The sequence below is a fragment of the Scyliorhinus canicula genome, chromosome 2 (genome assembly GCF_902713615.1).
Source record: "Scyliorhinus canicula chromosome 2, sScyCan1.1, whole genome shotgun sequence".
Lineage (NCBI taxonomy): Eukaryota > Metazoa > Chordata > Chondrichthyes > Carcharhiniformes > Scyliorhinidae > Scyliorhinus > Scyliorhinus canicula.
In genome coordinates, this window is record NC_052147.1 from 171,334,205 (window position 1) to 171,346,597 (window position 12,393).

General features: G+C 41.8%; 1 protein-coding gene across 2 annotated transcripts in view; it reads right to left on the reverse strand.

Annotated features, from left to right (window-relative positions):
* The window catches only part of LOC119961765 (spermatogenesis-associated serine-rich protein 2-like), a 230,787-nt gene that overhangs the window by 29,849 nt on the left and 188,545 nt on the right, over positions 1-12,393 (reverse strand). For both annotated transcript variants that reach the window (XM_038789045.1, XM_038789046.1), the window contains exon 9: positions 6,792-6,901. In XM_038789045.1, coding sequence (XP_038644973.1) covers positions 6,792-6,901 — 110 coding nt within the window. The remainder of the gene's footprint in view (positions 1-6,791; positions 6,902-12,393) is intronic.

The window sequence follows — 12,393 nt, forward strand, 5'->3', positions numbered from 1 at the left end:
AAGCAAATACTTTCCTGCAAAGAAAAACTGTACGACTCACAAATCAAGCCCCGTTGGATTTTCATAAGATGTGAGTGTTGTTTCCCACTCCTAATTGCCTTGAGACGGTAATGCTGAACTGCCATCTTGAATTGCTGGAATCCATATGCTGTGAGAGGGCAAGTTCCAGGATGTTGACCCAACAACAATGAAGGAACAGTGATATAGTTCCAAGTCAAGATAGGGTATGGCTTTAAGAGAACTTGCAGGTGGTCATGTTCCAAGGCATAAATTAATCAAGGGCTGTCAAATGGGACTTGTTACAGCAATGTCTGACTAACTTGATTGAATTATTTGAGGGAGCAACAAGGAGGTTCAACAAGGATAAAATATTTGATGTAGTTTACATGCATTTTAACAAGGCTTTTGACAAGATTCCACATGGTAAACTGGTCAGAAAATTAAATGCTCATCGGATCTAAGAGAAAGTAGTAAGGTGGGTCCAAAACCGACTCAGTGGCAGGAAACAAAGGGCTATGGTACTTTTGTGACTGGAATTATTCAATAGGGTTTTGCAGGGCTCAGTACTAGGTTTCTTGTTGTTTATGTTAGATGTCAATGATTTAGACTTAAATTTAGGCGCCTTGATTATGAAATTTGCAAAAATAAAAAACATGGCTCTGGCACACTGAGGAAGAAAGCTGCAGACTGCTAGAAGATATTAGTGGACTGGTCAGGAGTGGCAGAAATGTGGCAAATGGAATTTGATTCAGAGATGGGTGATGTCGTGTGTAATGTTCTTTGCTGTTGAATCATTATCTTGGAGAGTGAACAAAGAACATTAGACTTAGCTTTATAAACAAAGTTATTTATTTCTAACACTACACTAATGAATTACTAAAATGTCTAAGATCAATGCAGTTGGAAATAATGCTCTAACACTAACTTACACAAAGATTCTACAGAGCTACACCAATATGTGACTGCTACAAACTCCTTACTAATACCTTCTCCTGAAACAGTGTCCCGTGTCTGCAAACTCACAACACCTGATTACCGGATACTGGAACTAAAACAGTTAGATCATAAGACGTAGGAGCAGAATTAGGCCACTTGACCCACCAAGTCTACTCCGCCATTCAATCAAAGCTGATATTTTTCTCATCCCCATTCTCCTGCCTTCTTCCCATAACCCTTGATCCCCTTATTAATTGAGAACCTATCTATCTCTGTCTTAAAGACACTCAGTGATTTGGCCACCACAGTCTTCTGCATATATATATATATATATTATATATGTGCACATATTATTATTTAAATACAGATTATAATCTACTTATCATCACATATGCTTTAGGGGAGGCTAATAATGCAAGAGGATACACAATAAATGGGAGCATATAGAGCAGAAGCACAGTCCACAAATCCCTGACGGTAGTAAGGACGATAAATAAGGTGGTCTCAAAATCCTTCAGCTACATTCCTTTGCTGGCTGAGGCCTGGAGTGTAAGAGCAGCGAAGATTTTTCCATAGAATCCACAGAATCCCTGCAGTGCAGGAGGAGGCCATTTGGCCCATCAAATCTGCACTGACCCTCTGAAAGAAAACCTTACCAAGGCCCATGCCCTCACGCGATCCCCGCAACCCCGCACATTGATCATGGCCAACCCACCTAACCTGCACATCTTTGGACTTTTCTGAAACTGAATAAAGTACCAATGAGACCCCAGTTTTAGTCACGCAATACAGAAAGGATAGGATCACGCTTGAAAATAATAGAAAGGTTTGCATTTATATAGCACCATTCACAGCCACCAGGCATTTCAAAATACTTTACTGCCAGTGAAATACTTTTGAAGTGTAGTCACTGCGATGTAGAAAATTTTGCAGCCAATATGCATATAGCAAATTTCCACAAAAAGCATTGATAATCTGTTTTTTGTGATGTTGGTTGAGGGATAAATATTGGACAAGACACTGGCACAGAGGAAATTTGTGAGGATGTTGCCAGGAATTGACACCTGTAGCTATGAAGGATTATTGAATAAACTGGGATTGGTTTCTTTAGAACAGAGGAAGCTGAGGGATGATTTAATGGGGTTGGATGAAATTATGTGGGAACTGGTGGGTAGGAAGGACCTACTCCCCTAGCAGGGAGGACAATAATCAGGAGGCATAGATTTAAAATAATTGATCAGAGGAGAGCTGAGTGGTAACTTTTCATCCACAGTATGGTAGCAATCTTGAACTCACCATCTAAAAGGGTGGTAAGAAGCAGAATCCCTCATCGCATTTGAAAAAACACTTGGATATATACTTGAAGTACCGTAATCAACAGGGCTACAGGTGAAGCGATGGAAAATGTGACAAGGCTGGATCACTCTTCTCTAGTCATCATGGACATAATGAGTGGAATGACCTCCTTCATAGCTGCAAACCTTTCTATGTACCTACATCAGTCTGTTGCTTGGCAAATCTGGTGAACAGCTCTGCTAATTTTGGCCCATACCTCTTGATATCATTGAAGAAACCTTTGTAGAATTGATTGGATAAAGTAAGTATGCCTTAATGCCTGGTGCTTGGGTCGATGCCAGGTGGACTGCCTGATTTTCTTCTTTTTTTCATATTTATTTTTAGTCTTCCAAAGAAGAGTTATATTGGACTTGAAATGTTAACTCTTTCTCTCTTCACTGCCAGACCTGCTAAATTTTTCCATCTTTTAATCTTGGACCTTTTTGTCGCAGCTGAATAAAAATGAGGGACTTGCTCGGACTTGCTGGCCTGCCTTGGTCAGCTTTAAAAGCCAGCGATTTAGCCCAGTAAGCTAAACCAGCCCCTAACTGTTAAATTACCTAACACCGCATCTTTCGGGCCTTGTGGGAGGAAACTGGAGCACCCGGAGGAAACCCACGTAGGCACAGGGAGAACGTGGAGACTCCGCAGTGACTCAAGCCGGGGATCGAACCTGGGTCCCTGGTGCTGTGAAGTAACAGTGTTAACCACTGTGCTACCTACAACCTAAAAAGGTGTGCAGGGTAACTGGATTAGCCATGTTAAATTGCCACTTAATTGGAAAAAATAAGAATTGGGTACTTTAAATTTTTTTTAAAATTATGTCGAACCAGTAGTTTCAGAGTCACTGTAGCTCACAGTAGCTCTTCATTCCAGATTTATTAATGGAATTTGAATTCTCCAGCTGATGTGGTAGGATTTGAACTCATGTCTCCAGATCATTTTTCCAAATTTATGGATTTCCAGTCCAGCAACATAACCATTATGCTATTATATTCCATCATTTATACATTATTCATCTCCACATAACACCTTTCTATAATAAAGCATTACACATCTTCTTATGACTATACTGCACTCTTCTGTTATTACACCAATTATTAGAGGGGGAGACAGTAGCATGGCAGTAATGGTACTGGACTCATAATCCAAAGGCCCAGGCTAATTCTCTCGGAGCAGGTTCAAATCCAACACGGCTGCTGGTGGAATTTAAATTCAATTAATAAAATCTGGAATTGAAAAACTCAGTGATTGTGACCATAAAACCATAATTGATTATTGTAAAATCCATCTGGTTCACTGCTGTCCTTTAGGGAAGTAAATCTGTCACCCTTACTTGGCCTGACCTACTTGTGACTCCAGATCCACAGCAATGAGTTTGACCCTTAACTTCCCTCTGAAATGGCTGAGCAAGCCAACAAATCCTGGCTTTGCTAGCAACGCCCACATTCCACAAACAAATAAATAAATGTTCCTGTAAATCAGGATGACTTATGTCCATGTAAACTGATCTTGTTTTACTGCAATCATTATTTAAATTATACAGAAATAACCTCTTGCCGATGATCTGTGATATCTGGATATCTGCCAATGATCAGGGAGCCAATGCTTCTTACAGCTTTAAGTTCCTGGGGCTCACTATCACCAACAGTCTGTCCTGGTCCACTCAGGTTGATGCAACAGTCAAGAAAGCCCAACAACGTCTCTACTTCCTATGGAAGCTAAAGAAATTCTGCATATCTGCATCGACTCTCAAACTTCTACAGTGGTGCCATAGAGAGCATCCTATCCGGCTGCATAACAGCTTGGTATGGCAACTGCTCGGCCTAAGATCGCAAGAAACTGCAGTGTGGTGAACTCAGCCCAACACATCACACAAGCTTGCCACCCTCCCATTGATTCTGTCTACACCTCCTGCTGCCTCAGGAAGGCAGACAGCATTGTCAGAGACCCCTCCCACCCAGGCATTGCCCTCTTCCAGACCTTTCCATCAGGTAGAAGTTACAGAATTCTGAAGACCCACACATCCGGATATACGAACAGCTTTTTCCCCACAACTACTAGACTCCTCAACAACTCTCCCTCAGACTGATCTGTTCCCTGTAAGACACTATTCACGACGCCCTATGCTGCTCTTGCACATGTATTGCTTTGTTTGGCCCTTGTTCCGCACTGTAATCAATCACTATTTGTCGATTAGCCTTTTTGTCTCCTGTGTACGTACTGCGTACGTTCCCTTGACCGCAAAAAATACTTTTCACTGTACTTCGGTACATGTGACAATAAATGAATCAATCAATTTGGCAAGAAAGCTCATTTGGCAGTAAACACATTGGCTGAAAGAAACTTTAAATGTCATGACCATGTACCAGCAGAAACATTTTCAAGCAATGTTATAGGGATTGAGTTTTCAACATCCATGAAATAACTTATGCAGGAATGTTAAAGAGAAACACAGCATGATAGCGGAAACCAAGGTTTAGAGCAGTGGTTCTCAACCTGGGGGTCCATGTAACATTACTGGGGGTCCACACAAAAAAAATACCGAATCAGGGGTCCACGGTGATATTTTAGTGGTCCATAGAGCAATTCTACTTCAGAACAATTGTTATTACTGAGAATTAAATTTTTACAGTAATCTACGCCATATTAAAATACTAAAAGTAGAAAAATTCATGTAGCTATGAATTTTTTATGGCAATCAAGTAGAAGAAAAAAACTTTACATTTGACAGTGTCGTAAATTTAAAGTTACCTAGAACAAACGGAGGTGAAAATCACCCATCTTTTCTCAGGTAGCAGGCAGCGACTTTAGATGTTTGTTTTCATGATGAATATTCACCTTTCTCTCTCTCTCTCTCGCACTGACAAAGGTCAAAGAGAGATTATAATCTATCTAATTTACCTTGAACGCCTTGTAATGCATACTGAGGTGGTTATCAAAGGGGAATTGTCTTCATCGTTTTACTGAACTTTGGGACTCTATTGTCTTATATCTGGCTAACACCCAGCTTGGAGAACAACTGCGTGCAGCTAAATGTGATGTATTTTACTTATCTGATATATTTGAAAAAATCAATTTACTTAATAAACAGCTCCAAGGAAAACATTCTGATCTCATATCCAGTAAAGGTGCTATTACTGCTTTTCTGAGAAAACTGCCGCTGTACAAAATTAATATCAGACGTCGTGCATTTGAACAGCTTCCTTGTTTGACCTCGATTAGCAGCGATTTGCACAATGATGACCTTGCATTGTCAATTTGCAATTGGAAAATTTGCATGAAAATATGCAAGCTCGGTTTAGTGACCTACTCATGATGGATATACCAACTTGGGTGGCAATTCCTTTTGAAGTAAATGCTGCCGATGTAGACATTTCTTTACAGGTGATGAAATATTGCACGCAAGATTCAAAGATGGGAAGCATAATATATGGAAAACAAATGACACTGCTAAAAAGTACCCACTACTCTGGGATAAAGCACAGCTCTACGTTATAGCTTTTCCATCATCTTACCTTGTTGAATCAGGATTTAGTCGTGTTTTTCACTTATTTTTCTGTGGAATGGCTATGGGGGTCCACAAAAAAAAATTAAGAGGAAAAGGGGTCCATGGGTTAAAAAAGGTTGAGAACCACTGGTTTAGAGCATAGATAAAACTCCAATTGAAACACCAGGGGGAGTCCTACACCCACCAGAGGTCCCTCATTTACATATTTCAACAGCCTCATGTTGATTTTGTACAGGAGTGTTTAAAAGCATTGACCTTCATGGTGTCTGCCCGAATTTCATCCGCCAGTCAACCATTTTCAGGCAAGAAGCAGGTGAGCAACAGTTGAACATTAGTCATACCATTTTCTTTCACCTTCATCGGTACCATCTACGTCATTTAAATGGGTCAGTTTCCTGCATTCATTGTACAATCTGCACCCTAAATCCTAAATTCATTGAACTATGTGCTATTTTTAGAATTGTGAGCTTCAAAAGTTTTAAATGTGTTTGTTTTCTTCAACCCAAACTGAGTAATATGAGAAAATTCATTTGTTTTCCCTTGCTCAGCCAATCAGCTTTTGCACAACCTGTTGTGTCTGCCCACCGTACTTCCCAAATAGAATGGTTCTTAACCTGCCCAGAGTTCCCCCAAATATTACTTTTCTAGTTCGTACCCCTGAACCCCCTCCAGGGCTATACCCTGATCTGCCAAACTTGCTCCCCACCCTCCCACTGCTGCAAAATTTAGAACATCAGTGTTGAGAAGTGTAGGCATACACCGTGGCAGCTTGTTCTAACAGATCAAAGAAAAATGATGCCACAAACAAAGATGCACAGTTTTAGGTAATTTGAATGAATTGCATTCTGCAATGCTAACAGCAGGAACTTGTACATGAGTTACACACATCAAAGGTTCATAAGGAGGGGATGGGAAGAGATCCATTGTGCAGAATAAAGTTCTCCCTCAGCAGACTGATGTATTTAGCTGAGCTTCAGCAAAGCATGTGTTTGTTGACAATCTCACTGACCTTAATCTCTGCTCGAAGTTCAGCCAATTGAGCTTCTGACATCTGGATGGCCATATCTGACAATCTCTTCAGTTCCTCGGCTCTCCTCTGCCTTGCATCCAAGATCTCCACTGAGAAACACAACAAAAACAAATAGCATGAATTAATAAAGACTCTTGAATTTTGAGCAGTATATAGATAGTGGTACATAATTCATGCTGTGTCTCAAGAACAACCAGTCAGCAATGCACTCTATTTTCCCATGGTTAGAGTTGGGTCTGTGCTGTTTTAATTTTTAAAATTGGGATCAGGATTCGTGTCTATGAAGATGGAGTTAGCAGCATGCAAATCTGGTGCTGCAACCTCAATTTTCCTGATTGTAGCATGTGGTCAAAAGCTTCCACGCTGCTGGCTGCCTCAGCACTCAGAAGGATAAAATGATGAGGGGCAAAGATAGTAGACAGGAAGAATCTTTTCCCCTTTGTAGAGAGATCTATGGCCAGGGGGGCATTGATTTAAGGTAAGGTAAGGGGCAGGAAGTTCAGAGGGGCTGTGAGGAAAAGCTTTTTCACCCAGACAGTGGTGGGACTCTGGAACTCGCTGCCCGAAAGGGTGGTGGAGGCAGAGACGCTCATAACATTTAAGAAATATTTAGATGTGCACTTGTGATGCCAAGACACACAAGGCTATGGACCAAATGCTGGAAAATTGAATTACAATAGTTAGGTGGTTGCTTTTGACCGACGCAGACTTGATGAGCTTAAGGGCCTTTTCTGTGCTGTAGATTTCTATGGCTCTATGGAGCTGAGTTGTGTATGCTAAGAGCATATGATGCAGTCAGCCGTCTGCTCTCAAAGGCAATCTGTACTTCGTCAAGGGAAGCTGCACTGATTGACAGGAGACCACTATGAATGCTATCGCTACAATTTGAAACAAGGAAAATGAATGCTAGAGCAGAGAGAGGTCTTCAGAGTCGCAATGTGGCACTGCAGGCCTTAGTAGTAGATGTAGACAGGTGGAGAAATGTTATAGTTCAGCAGAGAGCCAGGAATCCATCAATATGATCCTCAGAACGGATTGGGAAGAGTGGCCAGGACCTGGCAGCAGTGTCACAACTGGTCATGTGACCTCACATGGGTGGTCAAAATCAGAGAATACACCTTCACATGATATCTCCTATTCACTGTTCAGTACACCACAACACAATTACTCCCCATTAGCACTCCCTGACCCTCAGGACTCACACCTATCTCCGATACTTGAGGCTCAGCACTTGATCTCCAGGGACTGATAAGTGACTTTGCCCAACAGGCCTGCATAGTCCAAATTTGGAAGTTGAGTGTCACATCAGCCAGTAGGGCTGTGTAATGCCATGATAGTGCCACATCAGACGCTTTTGGCACATACAAGTGATGCCAGTATGAGTGCCCTTCTCATCATGAGACATTGCGTAGGGCATTAACAGCTGGAGGGACAGAGCACCTAGTGAGATGGCCGATCGTGATTTTGACGCAGAAGCTTGGAGAATCCCGCCCCTTGAGTCCGCCATTGCACCATTTTCAGTTTGCACTTTCAGAAACCTTGCACGCATAACTCATTTTGAGCTGAAGGATGTGGGGACAGCCAAATGCTGTTAGATGCCCTGCTATAGCAAATTCTTCCCCATTATAATGGAAAACAGTGCACACTCATAGCAAAAGATTTTTGTTGTTCCGTAGCAAAATGGTGGCTAAGGAAGTTAATTAGCAATTGGAGTTTTAATAATAATCTTTATTGTCACAAGTAGGCTTACATTAACACTGCAATGAAGTTGCTGTGAAAAGCCCCTGGTTGCCACATTCCGGCGCCTGTTTGGGTACACAGAGGGAGAATTCAGAATGTCCAATTCACTTAACAGCGCGTCTTTTGGGTCTTTGGGAGGAAACTGGAGAAGCCGGAGGAAACCCACGCAGACACAGGGAGAACGTGCAGACTCTGCACAGACAGTTACCCAAGCCGGGAATCGAACCTGAGATCCTGCCGTCATGCTGCAACAGTGCTAACCACTGTGCTACTATGCCGCCCTGAGTTTGAGCAGGGTTCAGATTTCTTTTGAAAGTGGAGGTCCAAAATGCTTTGGGGGTCCTGAATTGATACATGTAATAATGATGAAGGTTCTGAAACACTGGCATTTATACCTCAAGGAATAGAATATAAGGGGTAGAATTTATGTTTCAGCTATATAAAGTCCTGGAATAGTACGGTGAGCAGTTTTGTGTGCCACACCTTATGAAGGATATATTGATCACTGAGGTGTACCATGCAGATTTACCAGAATGATCTCTATATTCCTAGGGTGACACAAAGAGGACAGATTAAACATATAAGGTTATATTCCCTGGAATTTAGAAGGTAAAGTATGATTCGATTGACGTTTACATGATCTCAAGGCAAACAGATAGGGTAGATTGGGAGAAACTATTCCCACGAGTTGAGAAGTCTAGGATGAGAGAACATTGTCTAATAATTCGAGCCAGACCTTTCATATTGAAATTAGGAAACACTTCTTCATGCAAAAGATGGTAGCGGTTTGGAATTCTCTACCGCAAACTGCAATTAAAACTAGATTAATTGTAAATATTAAAATTGAGATTGTAAGGATCCTCCCCTGTCTGTCCCTTGTTTTTTCCTTTTAATTTCTGTTATTCTGCTATTTCAATTTTTGTACCTGGACAGTGAATGGGATCCATGCTTTTAAGATTGACTTCATGTTTAATTAAAAAATAAGGAATCCAGCAGGATAAGCTGACACTGGTGATGGCTCATCATAATGGACTAGGCTGTTGGCCAATGAGCTGTTTACTTTACCAGGTTCTCAGCAGGTATTTTATGCTGATTGGTGCTGACCGTTCTGTAACGTTCCTGCCTCTCTGAGACTGTTTCCAAGTTTTAGTTTTAGTTTTGAACTCAAAGCTGAAGGAGGCTCTTTGGAGTTCCTCTCTCCCTGAGAGGGTAAATCTCACCCAGACACCCATTTAGAGATGCTGTTTTTTTCCCAGTGAAGCTGGAGGACATTATAGTGGGACTGGAGATCAAGTAAGAGTACAGTCCAGGCTGAGAACTGAGTTTGTGGAGAGATAGAGGAAATCTTAAGGAGATCCAGCCAAGCCACCAGCTACAGATCTGCTCCGTTGTTTAAAAACCCTTTAACCTCTTGTGTGGGGAACTTTTTTCTTATCTCAGAAGTGCTATTGGTCATTCTGGTGAAGTTGGAAACAATAAGAATTAAACGGGCCTGAAGCTGTTCCTTTGAGTGAAAGGCCGGGTTAATAAAAGTAAAAGTGACTCCCTTGTGGGAATCCTACAGCCTGGGGGTTCTGATTAAATGCTGCTGCCAAACATCTTCATTAGTAATCCAACTGATGGTTTCAGCACTCTGTGTCCTGGGACGATAGCCCGCTACAATGACTTCAATATCAGAAACAAAGAAACTCATCTTTCTGTTTCATTTTTAATCCCTATAATCTTCCCCCTTTCCCTTCCTCTGTGTGTGCCTGGCTTGTGTGTGTTTGGTAGAGGGTAGAATGGTAAATGGGGGAAGTAAATCGATAAAATATTAAAGCATGCCGATAAAATATTAAAGCATGCCGATAAAATATTAAAGCATGCCGCTGTTCAGAGAGACTTGGGTGTGCTAGTGCATGAGTCACAGAAGGTTGGTTTACAAGTGCAACAGGTGATTAAGAAGGCAAATGGAATTTTGTCCTTCATTGCTAGAGGGATGGAGTTTAAGACTAGGGAGGTTATGTTGCAATTGTATAAGGTGTTAGTGCGGCCACACCTGGAGTATTGTGTTCAGTTTTGGTCTCCTTACTTGAGAAAGGACGTACTGGCGCTGGAGGGTGTGCAGAGGAGATTCACTAGGTTAATCCCAGAGCTGAAGGGGTTGGATTATGAGGAGAGGTTGAGTAGACTGGGACTGTACTCGTTGGAATTTAGAAGGATGAGGGGGGATCTTATAGAAACATTTAAAATTATGAAGGGAATAGATAGGATAGATGCGGTCAGGTTGTTTCCACTGGTGGGTGAAAGCAGAACTAGGGGGCACAGCCTCAAAATAAGGGGAAGTAGATTTAGGTCTGATTTAGGAGGAACTTCTTCACAAGGGTTGTGAATCTATGGAATTCCTTGCCCAGTGAAGCAGTTGAGGCTCCTTCATTACATGTTTTTAAGGTAAAGATAGATAGTTTTTTGAAGAATAAAGGGATTAAGGGTTATGGTGTTCGGGCCGGAAAGTGGAGCTGAGTCCACAAAAGATCAGCCATGATCTAATTGAATGGCGGAGCAGGCTCGAGGGGCCAGATGGCCTACTCCTGCTCCTAGTTCTTATGTTCTTAAGTAGTCAATTAGCTGGCGTTATTCTGTTAGAATTATTGCATGTCTTATCTCAATTTTTGTTATAAATAAAGTTGTTGTATTTCACTTATAAACCTGGTGCCTGCAAGTCATTGGAGCAGTCAAGGGCCAAAGAACTCAGAAACTTAATACAAATTATTGGTTAATTCACTTGTGTTGGGACCCTGGGGCCTGTGGGGTTGGAACTGACCACGCACTAGCCCAGGGTGTTCGAACAAAATTTATAGATTTTGATTAACCAAAGGTTAAAGGATTGTGGGATAGATGGAGTTCAGACACAAGTCAGCCCCAATCTCATTAAGTGCTCATCATGCTTGAAGGGCCAACTAATCTACTTCTATTCTATGTCCCTAATCTGTCATCCAGCAAAAATCCTTTCAATAGCCAAGGTGCATAAACTCCATTTGTCAATAGGAGATATACTCTTTCACTTGGTCGAAATCTGAGGGGATGCTTTTCACAGAAGTCTGAAGGCTCTAAAAAAAACCCTGAGGTGGCCAAAATGGATGTCTCGAGCTTCAGAACAAGTTTAACCCGCGTATCGTGCAAGATGCCACCTTGATCAAGGAGCTGAAGTGTGATCTTGTAATGACCATGTGGAGGATCATTGTTGTCTGAGTGACAGTTGAATAGCTTGCTAGCACTGATTACAGAGACTGCACATCATTTGTGGGATCGCTTCACTCAACACTCTCATCGAACTGTGGCTGAACAGGAAAAGTCATTACTGTGAACGTTCTACTTGACTTAAAGCTAGGCTTACTCTCACTCTTTAGCTCTTGCTGCAGATGGACTGTGAAGAGGATTTTTAAGAAACGTTGGGACAATTTCAGGGTTACCTTTTCCAAGACTTCACCAGCACTCTATCAATATCTTTCCTAAGTCATCACCGACAGGAGGATTGAGAGCTGTGCTGTACCTTCTTGGAAACTTAATAGGAATCATTAAGATAAAGTGAGCTTTTGGTCATGTGAATCTTGGAGAGATGAGTTGGACAAGTTTGGCGTCCTTCCCCTAACCTGTGGGATAGCATGGCCTTCCTCTGAAAACCTGCGCATTCCTCTCCCTCAGTCACTCAGCCACTCTGCAATGTGCTGCAGTGTATCAGCCCCCAGAATACGCCCAAGCTTCAGTGGAAATGGGTATAAGGTATCTTGAGTGTACGAGCTGCATTGATCCAGGCAAGTGGAGAGAATTCTATCACACTCCTGACTTGTGCTTTGTAGAT